This window comes from Heterodontus francisci, chromosome 2, assembly GCF_036365525.1.
Source record: "Heterodontus francisci isolate sHetFra1 chromosome 2, sHetFra1.hap1, whole genome shotgun sequence".
Taxonomy (NCBI): domain Eukaryota; kingdom Metazoa; phylum Chordata; class Chondrichthyes; order Heterodontiformes; family Heterodontidae; genus Heterodontus; species Heterodontus francisci.
In genome coordinates this window covers 172,463,992-172,484,687 of record NC_090372.1, presented here as the reverse complement: position 1 = coordinate 172,484,687, position 20,696 = coordinate 172,463,992, and the positions used below count along the sequence as shown (strand labels likewise).

The window sequence follows — 20,696 nt, the reverse complement described above, 5'->3', positions numbered from 1 at the left end:
CACTCTGGCTTCTCCCCACATTCCTACTGCTGGACCTTCTGCAAAGTGGACTCACACGCACAAAGGGTTTTGGGTTTTGTCTCCATCGCTGGATTCCCAAAGGTACAATTAGGGATTAAGAAGGATTTCTCATAACACAAAGACAGGTTTACAATGCATTTATGTAAATGCGCAAAGTGTGATGAATAAGGTTGGTGAGCTATAAGCACAAATAGCCAGGTGAGAAAATGATGTAGTGGCAATAACACAAACATGGCTTTAAAATGGTGAGGACTGGGCGCTTAATATTCAAGGATACGAAGTGTTCAGAAAAGATGGGGAAGGGAAAAAGGGAGGTAGGGTGGCAGTACTGATTCGGGAAGACATTGTGGGATTTGCAAAAAGTGAATGTCCTTGAGAGGGCAAGGTCAGAATCCACTTGGTTATAGTTGAGAAGCAAAAAGAGGATGCTCTCGCTACTTGGGGTATTCTATAGACTTCCAAATAGTGAGAAAGATAGAGGAGGAAATCTGAAGGGAAATCACAGAGATGTGCAAAACTATAGAGTGATGACATTGGGGGGTTTTAATTATCCGAAAACAATTGGGATAGTATTAGAGTAAAGGGTAAGGAGGGGGACGAATTTCTGAAATGTGTTCAGGAGAACTTCCCTGACGAGTATGTTCTCAGTCGAACTAGGAAGGAGGCATTTCTAGATCTGGTGCTGGGGAATGAGGTGGGGCAAGTGGACCAAGTGTCTGTGGGGAACACTTGAGTAACAGTGATCATTGTATCATATGGTTTAGACTAATAATAGAGAACAGCAAGGAACAGTCTAAAGTAGAACATCTAAATTGGAGAGGGCTAACTTAAATGGAATGAGAGGTGATCTAGCCAGGTTAAAATGGAACCAAGGACTGTCAGGAAAATCTGTAATGGAACAATGGATGATCTTTAAGGCGGAGATGCTGCAGGTTTGGGCTAGGTATATTCCAACAGGGGTGAAAGGTAGGGGAACCAAAGCTAGGGCTCCTTGGGTGCCAAAGGAAATAAAAAATATGATGCATGTTAGGTGAATTCTTCAAGTGAGAACCAGGTCAAATACACTAACTTAAGAGGGGAACAGAAGAGGAAAATAAGACTGGCAAAGAGAGAATATGAGAATAGAATGGCAGTTAACATAAAGGGGGACCCAAAAAATCTTCTACTGGCAAGTAAATAGTAAGCGGTTAGTAAGCGGCGGGGTGGGGTCTATTAGGCACAAAGAGGGTGATATGTGCTTAGAGGTGCAGGGCAAGGCTAGAATACATAAATAAAAGCAAAATACTGTGGATGCTGGAAATCTGAAATAAAAACAGCAAGTGCGGGAAGTACTCAGCAGGTCTGGCAGCATCTGTGGAGAAAGAAATAGAGTTACTGTTTCAGGTCTGCGACCTTTCATCAGAACTGGAAAAGGTTAGAAATGTATTAGGCTTTGAGCAAGTGAAAAGGGGGAGGGGGAAGAAGACAAAAGGGAAGGTGTGATATGGCAGACGGCTGGAGAGATTTAATGACAAATAAGTCATGGAACAAAGGCAGAGGAAGTACTATTGGTTTAATCAGTAAATTAGAATGACAAGCAACCGGAAGCTCTGAGTCATGCTTACGGACTGAGTGGAGGTATTCTGCAAAGCGGTCACCCAATCTGGTCTCCCCAATGTAGAGGCGACCGCATTCACCACCACCCTGCTCTCATGACAACATTTCTGTCTTTGGCCTGTTGCAGTGTTCGAGTGAACCTCAGCGCACGTTCAAGGATTAGGACATCATCTTTCGATTAGGCACTCTACAGCCTTCTGGACTCAACATTGAGTTCAACAATTTCAGACTGCCTTTTATTTTATTTTATTTTATTTCATTTCACTTTTTTTTAACCATGTGCCTATTGTAAACTTGTTTTTGAGGTTATTGCTTTCAGACAGAGCTGTTCATTATTCTGCCATTAACACTCTGGACTAATGCTTTGTCTTTTCATACAACTATTAGCATCTGAAATCGATGAGATACCAACAGAATGCCTGAAAGCCCTGAATGATGTTAGCATTGGGAAACTACAGACCACTGCAATAAAATTTACAGAACAGCATCCACAGCACCTGTGGATCTTATGCAGTCAGTGTTCATTAAGCTCCCAAAGAAACTAAAAGCCTCAGAGTGCTCAGAGCACAGGACAATAAGCCCCATGAGCCATGTGATGAAAATGATTTTAATAATCATTTTGGAAAGAAATGATCAATCTACAGAAGCAGAGGTAGATGATAGTCAGGATTCAGGCCAAAGAAACATCTTTAACTTGACAGTAGTGATTGAAAGATATCTGGAAGTACAAAAACTGGTATATGTCTGCTTTATAGACTATGAGAAGGCATTTGAGAGAGTCTCCCATCAGAAAATAATGGAGTGCTTAAACAAACTAGAAATTGACAGAAATGATGAAAGGTCAATTCAGAAATGATGAAATGGAAGCAATCAGTGGTGATGAGACTTGATAGCAGCTTGTCAGACAGTTTCCCAATCGAAAAAGGAGCACAGCAGGGTTGGGTTATGTCCCCAAAACTGTTCAACCTATACAATGAAACTATCTTCAGAGACATGGAACATCTACCAGGTTGCCATATTGGTGGGTTGAACATTAACAACTTGAGATACATAGATGACATTGCACTGAGGCTCTACAGGAAATTGTGAACAAAGTGAATTCCAAGAGTGTGGAATATGGATTAAGAATGAATGTGAAGAAAACCAAGTGATATGCAGAGACCTAATCCCAGAAGTGAAGATTGAAATAAATGGACAAGTCCTGGAACAAGTGAAAAGGTTTACATACAGATTATCACAGATGATTGGAGATCTGATTGTGAGATCCGAAGGAGAATTGAGATAGCCAAGACCCGCGTTGTCAGAATGAAGGACTTGTTAACATCAAAGAAACTGACACTGAGTCTAAGGAAAAGAATACTGAGATGCTACATTTTGTCATCTATGTTATTTGTCTTGGAGACATGGACAACAAATAAAGAGACTATTGATAAGCTGAATGCATTCGAGATGTGGACATATCGGAGGATGTTCTGCATATCCGACACAGACAGAAAGACTAATGAGGAAGTGCTGGAAATGGCTAGAGAAAAGAGGAAATTAGTGCATAACATCAAAGAGAGAAAAATACAATACTTTGATCACATCATTAGAGCAGAAGATAGACAGAGACAAATATTGGAAGGAAAGATCAATGGAAAACATAGGAAAGGGAAGCAGTGGAGAAAATGGATGACAGATATAATAGATTGGATGCAGTTGACCTATGCAGAATGTGTAAGGACAGCACAGGACAGACAGAGGTGGCGATCCATGACAGTCAACCTTCTAAAAAGAAGATGACACCAACGAACGAATGAACAAGAATACTTAATGAGTACTTTGTATCTGTGTTTGGAAGGAGAAGGATGCTGGCAAAATATCACTAGAAGCAGAGATGTAATTGATGGGGTGAAAATTGAGAAGCAGGAGGTACTGGAAAGGCTGGCTATGCTTAGAGTGGATGAGTTGGCTGGTCGGGATGGCTTGCATCCCAGGTTGCTGAAGGAAATGAGGGTGGAGCTAGCAGAAGGGGTTACCATAATCTTCCAATCTTCCCTAGACACCTGTAGGTGCCAGTGGATTGGAGAGTGGCAAATGTGAGACCCTTATTCAAGAAAGGATGTAAGGACAATCCTAGTAACTACAGGCCAGTGGTAGATAAGGTTTAGAACCAATAATCTGGGAAAAAAATCAACAGACACTTGGAGAGGTTTCAGTTAATTAAGGAGACGCAGCACAGATTTGTGAAAGGCAAACTGTGTTTGACTAATCTAATTGAATTTTTTTGATGAAGTAACAGAGAAGGTTGATGAAGGGATGCAATGGATGTTATCCATTTAGATTTCAAGAAAGCATATGACAAAGTACCACATAAAAGGCTGCTTAACAAAATTGAATCTTATGGAATGGCAGTGTCAGCTTGGATGAAAAAATTGGCTTAAGGACAGAAAACAGTGAGATGTGGTAAATGGTTGATTTTCAGACTGGAGGATGGTAGACATTGGTGTCCCCCAAAGGTCAGTGGTAGGACCTCTGCTTTTCTTGCTATATATAAAGGACTCGTATATTGGAATACAGAGAGCATTTCAAAATTTGCCGATGATACCAAACTTGGAGGTGTGGCAAACATTAAGGATGATACTGTAGTGGAGACTGGCATAGGGAACCATGGGATACTTGGCGTAATTTAGGTCCCTGTAACTTGAGAAAGCTTGCCTGCTAGACACATGAATTATATGAATACCTAATCAAAAAGTAACAAGCTCAGGAGAGAGACAACCGAATCCTATGAATAGCTTAATCAGAAGAAAATGAGCTCAGCAGAGAGACACCTGAATCCTATGAATAGCCTAAGAATCCTATGAATAGGGTAATCAAGAGGTTGACAAGGTGAATAATATAACCAAGGCAGGATGAGATCAGGGAAGGCAATAGATGGGAGATGACATAATTAAGGAACAGTTTATCAAGACCATCTCCAACAAGAGAGAATCTAACCATCTCCCCTTGACATTCAATGGCATTACCATCGCTGAATCCCCCACTATCAACATCCTAGGGGCTACCATTGACCAGAAACTGAACTGGAGTAGCCATATAAATACCGTGGCTACAAGAACAGGCCAGAGGCTAGGAATCCTGCGGCGAATAACTCACCTCCTGACTCCCCAAAGCCTGTCCACCATCTACAAGGCACAAGTCAGGAGTGTGATGGAATACTCTCCACTTGCCTGGATGGGTGCAGCTCCAACAACACTCAAGAAGCTCGACACCATTCAGGATAAAGCAGCCCACTTGATTGGCATCCCATCTACAAACATTCACTCCCTCCACCACCGACGCACAGTGGCAGCTGTGCGGACCATCTACAAGATGCACTGCAGCAACGCACCAAGGCTCCCTGGACAGCACCTTCCAAACCTGCGACCTCTACTAACTAGAAGGACAAGGGCAGAAAATGCATGTGAACACCACCACCTGCAAGTTCCCCTCCATGTCACACACCATCCTGACTTGGAACTATATTGCCATTCCTTCACTGTCGCTGGGTCAAAATCCTGGAACTCCCTTCCTAACAGCACTGTGGGTGTACCTACCCCACATGGACTGCAGCGGTTCAAGAAGGCAGCTCACCACCACCTTCTCAAGGGAAATTAGGGATGGGCAATAAATGCTGGCCTTGCCAGTGGCGCCCACATCCCATGAATGAATATAAAAAAAAAGTAAACCTCCTGTGAAACTGTATAAAATGACCACTGGAACAATGTTCTAGCAGAACCCCTACAATCATTCGTGAGAGTAGGACTTCTCCTTGCCTGCTTGTAAATAAAGATCGCTTGTTTGTACAAGACATCCGAATCTTGAGCCCTCACCCTTGCATTTGGCGTAGTCGGCAGGATACACCACATCGGGACCGCGACAGTGAGGAGACCAATGAAGGGATGAGTACCTTTTATTTTACCACCCACAGTTAGGAAAGGTCTATCTCACCGTCGCAGGACTGGTACTTTAAGTGGGTATCAAAGAACCAACGCCTGGAGACGCGAGTGCCCAGTGATCAAAGCACGCGCCAGGGTTGTAGGTCGCGAGTTGAGAGAACCGGGCAGAGAGCCGCGCTGAGAAAGCTACAACACAAAGCCACATAGTAGGTGAAGCCGTGCAGGGGATTTACAGGTATCACTCAGGAGACCACGCTGAGCGAAACTGCAAAGCAGACCTTCACAAGAGGTCGAGCTGAGCAGGGGATTTAAAAGGCATCTCGCAGGTCAGTGCCACCCAGCGGATTTAAAGGGTATCCTGCAGGTCAATATCACTCAGGGAGACCACACCCTGACAGAATGACCAACAGCGCAGGTCTAGATTGGGGACCGGAGGGGTCTCTTACCAGGTTTATAGCAGATGAGAACTTGACCAGTAAAATGAAAAAGGATGGGTGGAAATCTAATGACCTCCCAGAAGTACAAAGAGCATGGTGGAAGGTCTGAAGGATAAGGCAATTAGGATCAGAATCAATTCTTATATGGGCCTCTGCCGGCGAGTCCACAAATATTTCCAAAAGCAGAAACAAATTAACAGCGAATCCAGAAACAAGTCCAGAGATAGAAACAAGTTTCAGGAAATGATTGTAGAAATTACATTGGAAGCACCACAGTAGTCTAAAATGCTGTTGAAAAGACAAAAGAAGATGCAGGGGTCCAAATGTAAGGACAGATAAATGAAAGCAGTCTGGCCATTGGTGAATCAGGCTAAGTGTAAGCAGCAGGAGGAATAGAATAGACAGTCGGAGTTAGAATTGAGTAAATTAAGGAAAGAGAAGGAAGATAGGTGTGCCATAGTTGGCAGGACAAAGAGTCAATTACAGAAAGAAAGGGATAAACGAGAGGAGGAAGGATCCAGACATATAGAAGAGACAACTCAGTGGGCTGGGAAAGTAGAGTTCCTGAAAGCATGTTGTGCAGATATATCAAGGGAAAGGGAAAAGAGGTAGGCAGACGAGAGATTGCTGAAGCAGAGGTGTAGTGAAGCTGAGCAGGAGTGAGATTTACTCAGCCCTACCAGAGGAAGGGAGAATGGCTCCAGGCACCTGGGATGAAATGAAGACTTGGGTAACTAGGGTTATGGGCCTCAGAAAAGGGGACGCATATCAGCTAGTTCAGAGTACTCATCAAAGAATGACTGCAAAAGGTTGCTGCATAACCTCTTGGAGTTTGTCTGTGTGTGAGAGTTTATCTTTTTCCTTTAGCTTCTAATTATAGTTGGTGGAAGACATTTGAAGAAGGAAGAATTGGGATTATTTTAATAATTGATTTATTTCTGTTTCTCTTCCTTTAAACACACAAAAACAAAGAACAAAGAACAAGAAAATTACAGCACAGGAACAGGCCCTTCGGCCCTCCAAGCCTGCGCCGATCCAGATCCTCTATCTAAACATGTCGCCTATTTTCTAAGGGTCTGTATCTCTTTGCTTCCTGCCCATTCATGTATCTGTCTAGATACATCTTAAAAGATGCTATCGTGCTACTCTTTTCTATCTGTGGGTGTGTGTGGTATATTTATTTTATTTGGGCATATGATGTTTGTGTGCTTGTATTTGTGATTTTCGGTGCAATTTTAAAACTGAGACATACTGGCACAAACTATTGGTAACTTGGAATGAAGCTCCAGTTCGTTTTCCAAGTAAAAAGATACGCCTTGTAGAAGGCTCAGAAACCCAGTTTTAGCCTTTCAAATTTTTGCAGCAAGTTAAAGAAGATGCAATTCAAATGTGGTTAAGCTGGGAACATCAGAACTTGGAAGTTATTCTAAAGGACAGGGAAAAGTTACCAGGAGTGAGGGATCAAGTGATTGTTAGGGTCCTACTTGCAAAACCAGGCTTAGCATCTCGCTGACAAGGACCTTACAAGGTCCCGATGACCAGCAACACTTGTACGTGTGGATGTGGAAGGGAAAGGCCGGTGGAAACACTGGACACAGATCAAGGAGTATGGAAACGCATAGAATAATAAGGACTAATCAGTGACGACCGGCATCCGCTATGTTCTCTCTTTACAGGACCATGAAAACGGCAGTACTGCTGATATGTCTGGCAACCACGAGCGTGGAAGGAACCAAGTTGGTTGACAGGGGAACCCAACAAGGCCTGTTCTATAAGATCTCGAGTGATGCCAATAGCGATCGGGTGCGTGGAATGTTAAATGTCATGGTTAACAAACTAGTATGCCTAAGGAGTAGCTCAGGGCAGTTGGGAATGGGGAACAGCAGTGCCTGAAGTTGCAAAGTGCGGCAATGAAGTTTCCCTTTATACTTAAAGCAGTCATGCATAAATCGAGAGTCAGTAACACCCACTTTATAACCCCTAGTCAATCTGCATGCATTTACTTGTTGGATTAAGTTCTATTCAAATTATTTGTTAGTAAATTGTCTAACCAATGTGAATGTTGACTGCAGGGTCCCATTTTGGGTAATCTGTTCATTATTTGTAACCTGAATGAGAGAGGTTGTTAGACTCCATTAAGTGTACATGAGCACATTGGTTAGCTTTGTGGCTGAACTGCATAGCCAGATTCACTGATTCAATTGTAACTCTTAATTTTAAAAAATTGGATTGCTAGAATAATTGTGTAGAGCTGGTCAGTATTTATTAATGAATTACAGCTGTTAGTTATAATGAGCTTGCTGACTTCTAAATCATATTGAGCAAAGTAATGTTTAAATGGAATTTTAAGTTAGATTTGAATTTAACCAGCATCCAAACCCTTCTCAGGGTAGAGAATACAGGGATCATGGGAGATAGCAATTGGCCAAAGTACTACCTCGCACCCAAATACGTGACCCAGAGAGATTCCCTCCTTACGGGATCTCGCTGGCTGGGTGTAGGAAATAATGGTGTCTGTCCACATCCCGTATGGATAGGTACGAGAGCTATGCATGGTTTTAATACCACCCTAAACTGTACCCTTGAAATTTCCAGTGCCTGCTATGAACTGACGCAGGTGGCACACCATGGAGTAGGGGAATACTGTGTGACCACCAGCAAACCTCAATACCAGTATGGTAACATCCACTGCCCAGTGATCAACTCGAGTTTCTGCTTCCACCCCGGCCCCAACAACAATCGGATATTCGACAATAACTCACATCCAGTCTCCCCATAGGGAGTAGATGAGCATAACCAATAATCTAATGGAGGACTTGATACCTGCTTCCCGAGGGGAGGTGAATCCCTAAGCTGCTGGAACATCTACTGAAGGTAAGGGAAGAGGCCCGGACAGCAACAAAACAGTATCACCGAATCCAACAAGAGGTCAAGCAACTGGGAGAGGATGTGGTAATCGAACTGGAGGATGCATCATGGTGGGAGGTGGTTTGGGACTGGGGTATTAGGGTGGACCTTCACCCCTGGATTAGAATTGATTCCCACATACTGGTAGCAGTGCAGTTGCTAATTGCTGTCGGACTTATGGTTGAATGTTGTGCCCTGGCACCTAAATTGGGTGTACCTACATGTAACTGTACAAATCTAACCACCAGTCTGGCCAACAGTGAAGGAGCAAGGAGCACTTAGCGTTAGTTGGCCATCTTGCTAGTAGCCTAGGGCCAAAAGGGGGGACTGAAGTGGTGTACCCTGGGAGTACTTCAGGCTTGACTAAAATTGCTTTAATTTATGTCGAATAATACAAAGTATCAAGCCCAGACTAAGCCTGGTCACTAGGACACAGGTGAGGTCATAAGAGGGCGCTAGGGAAGGATCCAAAGCACATCGAAACTGGTAGGATCCCTGGGTTATTTGACGGGTAGAGGATCCTAGGGTAATGGCTACCTTGGGCCAGGTGCTGGCTAAGGGCCAAAGGGAGGTCTATAGCGGAGACTGGCATAGGGAACCATGGGATACTTGGCGTAACTTAGGTGCCTGTAACTTGAGAAAGCTTGCCTGCTAGACACACGAATTATATGAATACCTAATCAGAAGGAAACAAGCTCAGGAGGGAGACATCCAAATCCTATGAATAGGGTAATCAAGAGGTTGACAAGATGAATAATATAACCAAGGCAGGATGAGATCAGGGAAGGCAATAGATGGGAGATGATGTCATTAAGAAACAGTTTATCAAGTAAACCTTCTGTAAAACTGTATAAAATAACTACTGAATAACTAATAAGTACTAGCAGAATGCCTACAATCATTCATGAGAGTAGGACCTCCTTGCATGCTCGTAAATATAGATCACTCGTTTGTACAAGACATCCGACTCTCGAAGCATTTTTGGGTACCGGGGCAAGCCATCACCCTTACAATGCAAATCGACTGCAACAGGACACATAGATAGGCAAGCAGAATGGGCAGACAAGTGGCAAATGATAAGTGTGAGCTGATGCATTTTGGGAGAAGGGATGGGTAGAGGCAATATAGACTTAATGGCACAGTTCTAAAGAGTGTTCAGGGACAGAGGGACCTGGGGGGTGCATGTGCATACATCTTTGAAGGTGGCAGGACATCTTGAGAGAGTGGTTAATAAAGTATATGGGATCTTAGGCTTCATAAATAGAAGTACTGAGTACAAAATCAGGGAAGTTATGCTGAACTTTTACAAAGCACTGGTTAGGCTCCAACTGGAGTATTGCGTCCAGTTCTGGTCACACACTTTAGGAAGGATGTGAGGTTCCTTGAGAGTTTGCAGAGGCGATTTATCAGAATGGTTCCAGGGAAAGGGAATTTTAGCTACAAGGTTAGGTTGGAGAAGCTGGGGCTGTTCTCCTTGGAGCAAAGGAGATTGTGGGGAGATTTGATAGAGGTGTACAAGATTATGGCAGGCTTGGATAAGGAAGACAAAGAAAAACTGTTCCCATTAGCTGATGTTACAAGGACTAGGAGATTGAAAGTTTTGGGTGAAAGATGCAGGGGGGATGTGAGGAAGAACATTTTTACTCAGCGAGTGGTAATGACGTGGAACTTGTTGCCTACAAGGGTGGTGCAAGCAGAGACAATGAATGATTTCAAAAGGAACTTGGATGGGCACTTGAAGGAAATGAACTTACAGGTCTATGGGGATAGAGCCGGGGAACGGGACTGAGTGGATTGCTGTACAGAGAGCTGTCATAGACTCAATGGGCCAAATGGCCTCCTCAAAGAGCTGGCTACTGACTCCCCTATGAAAGCCCCAGACAAAGGCATAGAGGTGGTACAACCAATACCACCTGCTTTCTAGGACAACCATTAAACAGGCCATCGAACCTCTGAAGATCTGATTCCGGTGCCTGGACCGGGTGGGTGGTGCCCATCCCCCCCCACCCCCCCACATTACCCTCCTGCAAGGGTCTCAAGTCATTGTGAGGGTCTGCTGTGTTCTACATAACATGGTCCTCCAGAGAGGATCTTGAAGACGGTGAGGCCCTGGAAGGAGACAGCTCATCGGGGGAAGAGCAGGAGGTGAGAGAGGGGGAGGAGGTGGAGGGAGATGATGCTGAACAGAGAGGTCCCCCTGCTGCACAAAAGGTGGCCGGGCATGGCTCTTGTGGCAAGAGCTTGTCAGAATAAATGTCAAGGATTATCTGATTCAGAAGCATTTCACCTGAGTTCATCTGACCCATGTTGAGGGGCATGGCTTGGAAGGGAGTTTAAGATACCTACACTAATACATACATGCAAGACACAGCCTGAAATATATAATCACTTACTACCAATGAAGGAAACACATCTGCCCAGAGGTTTTACTGTCACCATGGAGGATCCCATTATCTCTTTCACCACCTCATACACTTTTTTTGTCACAACAGCAATAAAAGGAGTCCCAGACATGTGGCTTAAAGTGTCATCCTTTATGCAGTGCAAAGAGAGGAAAACATTAGACAGAGACTGTAAGAAGACATCCCACTGCTCCATTTAGTGCTCCGCCCGACAAGGTGGCCTCCACACATGGCAACTCCTGCACTGTGCTTCCCTTGTGGCCTGAAGGAGATGGAGGCAACCTGCTTCCTTGCATGTGGTGGTCGCCCTAACTTGATTGAGTTTTTTGACGAAGATAATTGATGGAGAAAGGGCAGTGGATGTTATCTATATGGACTTCAGTAAAGCCTTTGACAAGGTCCCTCATGGCAGACTGGTACAAAAGGTGAAGTCACACGGGATCAGAGGTGAGCTGGCAAGATGGATACAAAACTGGCTCGGTCATAGAAGACAGAGGGTAGCAGTGGAAGGGTGCTTTTCTGAATGGAGGGCTGTGACTAGTGGTGTTCCGCAGGGATTAGTACTGGGACCTTTGCTGTTTGTAGTATATATAAATGATTTGGAGGAAAATGTAGCTGGTCTGATTAGTACGTTTGCGGACGACACAAAGGTTGGTGGAGTTGCGGATGGTGATGAGGATTGTCAGAGGATACAGCAGGATATAGATCGGTTGGAGACTTGGGCGGAGAAATGGCAGATGGAGTTTAATCTGGACAAATGTGAGGAGGTAATGCATTTTGGAAGGTCTAATGCAGGTGGGATGTATACAGTAAATGGCAGAACCCTTAGGAGTATTGACAGGCAGAGAGATCTGGGCGTACAGGTCCACAGGTCACTGAAAGTGGCAACGCAGGTGGATAAGCTAGTCAAGAAGGCATACGGCATGCTTGCCTTCATCGGTCGGGGCATAGAGTATAAAAATTGGCAAGTCATGCTGCAGCTGTACAGAACTTTAGTTAGGCCACACTTAGAATATTGCATGCAATTCTGGTCGCCACACTACCAGAAGGACGTGGAGGCTTTGGAGAGGGTACAGAAGAGGTTTACCAGGATGTTGCCTGGTCTGGAGGGCATTAGCTATGAGGAGAGGTTGGATAAACTCGGATTATTTTCACTGGAACGACGGAGGTGGAGGGGCGACATGATAGAGGTTTACAAAGTTATGAGCGGCATGGACAGAGTGGATAGTCAGAAGCTTTTTCCCAGGGTGGAAGAGTCAGTTACTAGGGGACATAGGTTTAAGGTGAGAGGGGCAAAATTTAGAGGGGATGTGCAAGGCAAGTTCTTTACACAGAGGATGGTGAGTGCCTGGAACCTGCTGCCAGGGAGGTGGTGGAAGCAGGTATGATAGCGACATTTAAGAGGCATCTTGACAAATACATAAATAGGATGGGAATAGAGGGATACGGTCCCTGGAAGTGCAGAAGGTTTTAGTTTAGGCCGGCATCAAGATCTGTGCAGGCTTGGAGGGCCGAATGGCCTGTTCCTGTGCTGTACTGTTCTTTGCTCTTTGTTCTTTGTTTTTATGAAGGAGTTCATGTACTCATAGCCCTGAGCCAATGTGGCACACATGAGCTAGATGGACTTCTCCATCCTCTGCCCATGACCCTGCACTGCCTCAGGGAACACCTGACATGTGGAACACAGCTCCTGCTGCTGTTCAAGGTAGTGCCTCTTTTTCAGTGACTCCTGAGGCCCTGCAACTGTGCTGAACTGAGCAAGGCTGTGTTTGTCCTCCTTCCTCCAAAGGGAACTGACCACAGCTCCCACTGCCTCTGGCACCTCCTCCTGCAGACTCGTGCTGTGATCCTCACCCAGTGCCATCCTATCTACAAACACACAAGGACCCACCAAGGTGAGTGTATCTGCACTGGGGGACAGTGCACTCATAAGGTGTGATGGTGCTTCTTTATCAACTTCTTGTCCTTCTATGCCCACTGAGGGAGGGGGAGATGGTGCCCTGAGTTGGATTCCTGCACCTGTGGGAGACACAAGAAGAAATGATGAGAGCTTGCCTAGGAGATTAAAAACCGCTGTAGTACTGAAGCTACCCAATGCAGCTATCATACGGGGTGGAAAGCATTGCACCCCCCTAATGACCACATTGCCCTCTGTAATCACAAGGTCCACCATGAGCTCCCGACACTCCAGGGCCGACTTCCTCCTCATCTGTTATCCATCACTGCCTGCTCCATTGGGGTAATGTGGTGCAAAAATGGTACCCCTTCTCCTGTCTGGGCCCCTTCTCGGGCATTATGAGCCTGTTTCTCTTGCAAGGACAAAAGAGCATCAGATAAGGCCCTGCTGTCCTCTGTGTACATTGTCCTGTGCCCCTATTCATTAGAAGGCGCATGTATCAGTGGTTACAGGCCCTCAACTGCACCTTGGCTATGAGCCATTCTGAGGGGGTCAGTAAGTGACCGGGGCACACACCCCTTCCACATTCAGGAGCATCATGTGCCCTGAGGCTCCTCAGGTGGTCTATCTGCTGGTGGATGAATACCCAATGTCTGTCCTAAGGGCTGGGGGCTGCACTCACCTTACCAGACCGTATACGGTCATTGAACCTCTTCCAACACTGTTTCACTCCTATTTCCCTTTTATTTGCTTTTGGGCAGCAGCTATTCAGGATCCTGCCATTCACACCTCCTCTAGAAACATTTTATTTCTGTACTTGTCCCATTATCACTCCCTTTGGCCTTGCACCATGAAACCTTTTGTCATTTAGTCTCTCCTGCCCTCCACCTTATCACAGACTTTCCCTTTTGTTCATCTTCCCACCCTCCCTAATTTCACTTGCTCTAAACCTATTGCATTTCTATCTTTTCCCAGTTCTGATGAAAGGTTGCACAGAAACATTAACTCTGTTTCTCTCTCCACAGAGTTTCCTGACCTGCTGAGCATTTCCAGATTTTATTTCAGATGCCCAGCATCTGCAGTATTTTGCTTTTGTATTAGAGCTGAACTCCAGAGGTGAGGTAAGAGTCACTGCCAATTACATCAAGGCAGCATTTCATGGAGTGTGGAATCAAGGAGACCTAGCAAAATTGGAGTTATTGGGAATCAGGCAGAAAACTCTCCACTGCCTGGAGTCATACCGAGCACAAACAAAGATGTTTGTGATTGTTAGAGGCCAATCATTTCAGCCTCAGGACATCGCTGCAGGAGTTTCTTAGGGCACTGTTCTAGGCCCTAACATCTTCAGCTGCTTCATCAATGACCTTCCTTCCATCGTAAAGTCAGAAGTTCTCTAATGATTGCTCAGTTTTCAGCTCCAATCGCAACTCCTCAGATACTAAAGCAGTTCATGCCTGCATGCAACAAGTCCTGGACAACATTCAGACTTGGGCTGATAAGTGGCAAGAAACATTCATGCCAAACAAGTGCCAGGCAATGACCATCACCAACTCAACTCCTCTTGATATTCAAAGGCAAAGCCATCGCATAACCACCCCCACCCCCATCTCACCCCATCATCAACATCCTGCAGATCACCCCCATTGAGCAGAGACCTAACTGGACCAGCGCATAAAACTGTGGCTGCAAGTGCAGGTCAGAAGTTGGGCATTATGCAGTGAGTATCTAAGATCCTGACTCCCCAAAGCCTCTCCATCATCCATAAGGCACAAAACCCTTCCCTGGATGAGTGCAGCTCCAACAACACTCAAGAAGTTTGACACTATCCAGAACAAAGCATCTCACTTGATTAGGACCCCATCCAACCAGTTAAACATTCATTCCCTCAATCACAGGCACACCATGGCAGCAGTGTGTACTATCTAAAAGGTGCAGCAACTTGCCAAGGCTCCTTTGACAATACCTTCCAAACCCACCACCTCTACCAACTAGAAGGACAAGGGCAGCTGATGCATGGGAACACCACCAGCTGCAAGTTCCCCTCCAAGTCACACACAATTCTGGCTTGGAAATATATCACCGTTCCTTCACTGTCGCTGGGTCAAAATCCTGGAACTCCCTTCCGAATAGCACTGTGGGTGTACCTACCCCACATGGACTGCAGCGGTTCAAGAAGGCAGCTCACCACCACCTTCTCAAGGGTAATTAGGTATAGGTAATAAATGCTGGCCACATCCCACGATTAAATAAAAAAATTAAAAAACATAAACAAATATATAGCAATCAGATTATACAAACTGATCAAAAGCGATAATAAAAGCAGTCTGCACAATATGCATTAATTTCAGTCACAAAACTGTGAATAAGCACCAGCTTATTAAAAATTCTGTTGCTATGAAAACAAGTATTTTACAGAAACAAAAATTAATGAACAAAATTCCACTTTTTGACACAGGGCTGGATTTTTAGGTTCAGAAGGGACGAGCTCAGAGGTGGACGGGCGTGGAATTTTGCGCTGCTGGTCAGCATGCTGTCATCATTGTGCCCCTGGATTATTTTCCCAGAGCGAGTGGCAGAGCTACCCATTTGCAAGCAGCGCATGGTCATTAAGGCTCTTTAAAGTCTTATTAAGGCCTATTGCCAAAAGCTGACTGGAAATTTCCAGTCAGCCTCCGGGCACCCAGAGATGTCAGGGACAAAGCCAGCTGCCTGGAGGTGGCTTCCCGGTGGCAAACCAGGGAACCAGCACTCCACACAGGCTTTGAGGCTCTTCCCGCCTGCCTGGCTTCAGCTGCAACCAGAGGCTGCCTCAAAATGGAGGTGTCCTCTCTCACACTTACCTGAAAAGGTAGCCTGCTGCTTTTTCAGTGCTGGAGGGCATCCTATTGGACCCCAGCTTTGAGACCCCACCCACTATCCTTAATTGGATGGCAAACCTGCCCTCTGGCCAATAATTGGCCAATTCTGGGAAATTCACTGCTGGGTAACTGTTTCTCCCGCAGTGTAGGCTTCTGACCCCCATTTGACCCTGACGTTGGGGTCCAGAAACTGGCTAGGAAAATCCTGCCCACAATGGCCAAGTGCTTAACCTTCTTTTGAAAAACTAAAATTAAATGCTCGAATCCTTATTCTTACATCTAGGATACGAACATCAGGAAAATGTTATTTTCTCTCTTCCTCGCTGTATTCTACTCACTTTTCCTTACATATTGCAAACATTTTGTGATCGTACTTCAATATGATTATGGCATAATTCATGCTCAGGTTTGTATTTTCAAACATCCCTCTTCAAAAATAAGAACCTTCAGACAGGTCTGAAATGCTGAATTATTTCACATACCAGAAAAGCAGCTCTAAAATTAAATATTCGCTAATTTCATATAAAATCACAATACCTTTTCTATAGCAATGAGATAAGAGGGTATATTTTCAGCCTGTCACATAATGAGGGACACTCGGCAGTCATTTAAATGCATGGAATACCTCCCAGTTGTGAACATTGCATACGCACATACTCAGCAATAATAATTTCTGTTCAATTACACCATCAACTCCACTTTTGGTGCCTTTTGGTGCCCCTGGAAAACTTTACTCTCTGCCACCCTAGTCATTCCCCTTGATACAGTCCCCATCTCTGTTCCCATCTGTCCAAGGAACTTAAGCTTAGAGAATGGTTACAGCACAGAAGGAGGCCATTTGGCCCATCATGTCCATACCACCTCTCTGCAAGAGCAACTCATCTGGCCCTATTCCCCACCCTTTCCCCATGGCCCTGCAAATTTTTTCTCTTCAGGTGCTTATCCAATTCCCTTTCGAGGCTTGAACGTTTATAGCAGACAACTGGTTCAGCCATTCACCGTCAGATCTGGCTGGACTATGTAAAGCAGGGCATCAGGTTCTGCTCTCCTCTGTCAAAAATGATCACTACTCCAGGATTATCCTACAATGCAAAGATAACCCCCAGCTTCTCTTCACTACAAACTGTCTTCTTTAACCTCTCAACCTTGCCACTTTCATCCTCACCTCCAACAATAAGTGTAAAGAGCTTGAGGACTTCATTATCACTAAGATTGAGACCATCCATTCAGCTCTCTCTGCGGCGTCCCTCCCTTCCCTTAGTCTACCAAGCCAAACTTCCCCCAAGTTTCACCCTGTCTTAGCCAATGTTCTTTCGAATGGCCCTTCGCTGTGCACAGCCCGTTTGTTGCACTATGGGGTACATTTAAGGTTGCTGCATCACCATGCATGCGTGCATCTTAAAGGAACCCCTGCTGCTTGTGCGCAGCCTGTTAGTTTCCTGTGTAATATATTCCTGACTGCTGTGTGGCTGCACACCCGCACAGCTTAGAGGGAACAGTGGTCCTAGACCTGAACTTGCATCTTTCTCTTTTATTTCCTTTCTCCCTCATGCCCTCCCCAAGCTCATCTTGTCATGAGCCTCACTTCCTGCTCCATTGACCTTATTCCCACTAAACTGCTGACCCTGCAATGGCCCTTCCTGGCCCCTATGCCAGCTGAGATGGGATATGGTTCCCTTGCCTCTGGTACTGTCACTCTCCCTTTCAAATCAGCTATCATCACACTCCTCCTCAAACCTCCCACCCATGACCTTTCTGTGCGTGCAATACCGCCCTGTCTTCAGTTTCTCTTTCTTCTCCCAAGTCCTCAAACATTTTGTTGCCTCCCAAATCCATGCCTATCTTTACCACAACTCCATGTTTGAACCTCTCCAATCACGTGGCCCCTGCCATACCACTGAAACAGGCCTTATTAAAGTCATAAATTGCATCCACTGTGACAATGACCATGGTAAACGATCATTCATACCCTTCTTGACACTGCAATCTTTGACATGGCTGACCACACATAGAAACATAGAAAATAGGAGCAGGAGTAGGCCATTTGGCCCTTCGAGCCTGCTCCGCCATTCATTATGATCATGGCTGATCATCCAACTCAGTAAACTGTTCCCGCTTTCTCCCCATACCCTTTGATCCCTTTAGACCCAAGAGCTATATCTAACTCCTTCTTGAAAACATACAATGTTTTGGCCTCAACTGCTTTCTGTGGTAGCGAATTCCATAGGCTCACCACTGTCTGGGTGAAGAAATTTCTCATCTCAGTCCTGAAAGGTTTACCCCGTATACTTAGACTATGACCCCTGGTTCTGGACTCCCCCACCATTGGGAACATCCTTCCTGCATCTACCTTGTCAAATCCTGTTAGAATTTTATAGGTTTCTATGAGATTCCCCCCTCACTCTTCTGAACTCCAGCGAATATAATCCTAACCGACTCAATCTCTTCTCATACATCAGTTCAGCCATCCCAGGAATCAGTCTGGTAAACCTGCGCTGCACTCCCTCTATAGCAAGAACATCCTTCCTCAGATAAGGAGAGCAAAACTGCACACAATACTCCAGGTGTGGCCTCACCAAGGCCCTGTATAATTGCAGCAAGACATCCCTGCTCCATCCTCATCCAATGCCTCTGCCCCATTGTTCAGTCCAGTGGGACTGTCTTTGCCTGGTTCCATTCTTATGTAGTGAGTCGTAGCCAGAGAATCACCTGCAATGCGTCTGCATCCCGCTCCCACATCTTTACCTCTCGTGTCTCACAAGGAGGCATCCTTGGCCTCCTTCTATTTCTCATCTACATGCTGCCTCTAGGTGACATCATCCAAAATGCAATGTCAGATTCTAATTGTACAGTGAAGAGACCCAGCTCTACTTCACTATCACCTCCCTTTGACCTATGCACTAGCTATGATTTGTTAGACTGCTGTCCAACATCCAATATTCGATAAGAAGAAATTTCCTCCAATTAAATATTGGGAAGACCAAAGCCATTGTCTTCAGCCCCACCACAAGTTTGGTTCCCTTGCCACTGATTCCAACCCCCCCCTGGCCACTGTCCAAGACTGAGTTGAGCTGAGTTTCCAACCACATATGCCCTCCAATACCTACTTACACCTCCATAATATTGTCCATCTCTTTCCCTGCATCAGCACGTCTGCTGCTGAAACCCTCATACTTGGCTTTGTTAACTTCAGACTTGATTATTCCAATAATCTGTGGCTGGCCTCTGATCTTCTACTTGCTATAAACTTGAGTTTATCCAAAACTCTGCTGCCAGCATCCTAACTCACATCAAGTCCCATTCTCCCATCAGCCCGTTGTTTTCTGACCTACATTGGCTCCAGGTCCAACAACTCAAATTTAAAATTCTCATGATGTTCAAATCCCTCCATGGCCTCACTCCTCCCTGTCTCTGTAACCTCCTCCAGCCCTACAACCATCCAAGAACTCTGCATTCCTCAATTATGACCACTTGTGCATCCCAAATTACCTTCACCCCGTCATTAGTATCTGTGCTTTCAGCTGTCGAGGTACCAAGCTCTGGGATTCCCTCCTTAAGCAGCCCTGTCTTGATACCTCTCTCTCCTCCTATAAGCTGCTCCTTTGACCACATTTTTGATCACATATCTTAATATTTCCTTATGTGACTCAGTGTTAACTTTTGTCTGTTAATGCTCCTGTGAAATGACTTGGGATTTATTACTAGGTTAAAGGCTCTATATAAATGCAATAAAAACAAGAAATGCTGGAAATACTCAACAGGTCTGGCAGCATCTGTGCAGAGAGAAGCAGAGTTAACGTTTCAGGTCAGAGATCCTTCTTCAGAACTGACAAATATTAGAAATGTAAAAGGTTTTAAGCAAGTAAAGTGGGGGTGGGGCAAGAGATAACAAAGGTGAAGGTGTTGGTAGGACAGGGTCACAGAGAATAACTGACCAGAAGGTCATGGAACAAAGGCGAATGGTATGTTAATGGTGTGCTGAAAGACAAAGCGTTAGTACAGAGAGGGTGTGAATGACTGTAAAGCACAGAGCACTCCAAGCACAAACATAAAAAAACACATTAAAAAAACCAAAACAGTGGGTAAGCACAATGGAAACAAACTAAACAAACTGAAAAACCTAAAATAAAATAACCAAATAAAAAAGGAAAAAGAAAAAATAGCTAAGCATAAAAAGGAGGACTTATCATGCTCTGAAATTATTGAACTCAATGTTCAGTCCGGCAGGCTGTAGTGTGCCTAATCGGTAAATGAGATGCTGTTCCTCGAGCTTGCGTTGATGTTTGTTGGAACACTGCAGCAATCCCAAGACAGAGATGTGAGCATGAGAGCAGGGGGGAGTGTTGAAATGGCAAGCAACCGGAAGCTCGGGGTCATGCTTATGGACTGAGCAGAGGTGTTCTGCAAAGCAGTCACCCAGTCTGCGTTTGGTCTCCCCAATGTAGAGGAGACCACATTGTAAGCAGCGAATACAGTATACTAAATTGAAAGAAGTACAAGTAAATCGCTGCTTTACCTGAAAGGAGTGTTTGGGGCCTGGGATAGTGAGGAGAGAGGAGGTAACTGGGGAGGTATTACACCACCTGCACCTCCTATATAAATGCAAGATGTTTTTGTTCCATCTATGGTAAATTCAGAAAGCCAATCATTTCACAGTT

General features: G+C 45.0%; 1 protein-coding gene across 2 annotated transcripts in view; it reads left to right on the top strand.

The window, feature by feature from the left end:
- Nucleotides 1–20,696, top strand: part of enkur (enkurin, TRPC channel interacting protein) — a 366,880-nt gene that overhangs the window by 328,331 nt on the left and 17,853 nt on the right. The window contains exons 6-8 of one of the 2 annotated variants that reach the window (XR_010969132.1): nt 6,947–7,048; nt 7,651–7,777; nt 8,570–8,848. Coding sequence is in view for 1 of the 2 variants with exons in the window: in XM_068013894.1 (XP_067869995.1) it covers nt 6,947–7,048; nt 7,651–7,719 (171 nt within the window). In the remaining variant the exon portion in view is untranslated. Of the gene's footprint in view, nt 1–6,946; nt 7,049–7,650; nt 7,821–8,569; nt 8,849–20,696 lie in introns of those variants that run through there. The other variant, XM_068013894.1, reaches the window with a different exon arrangement.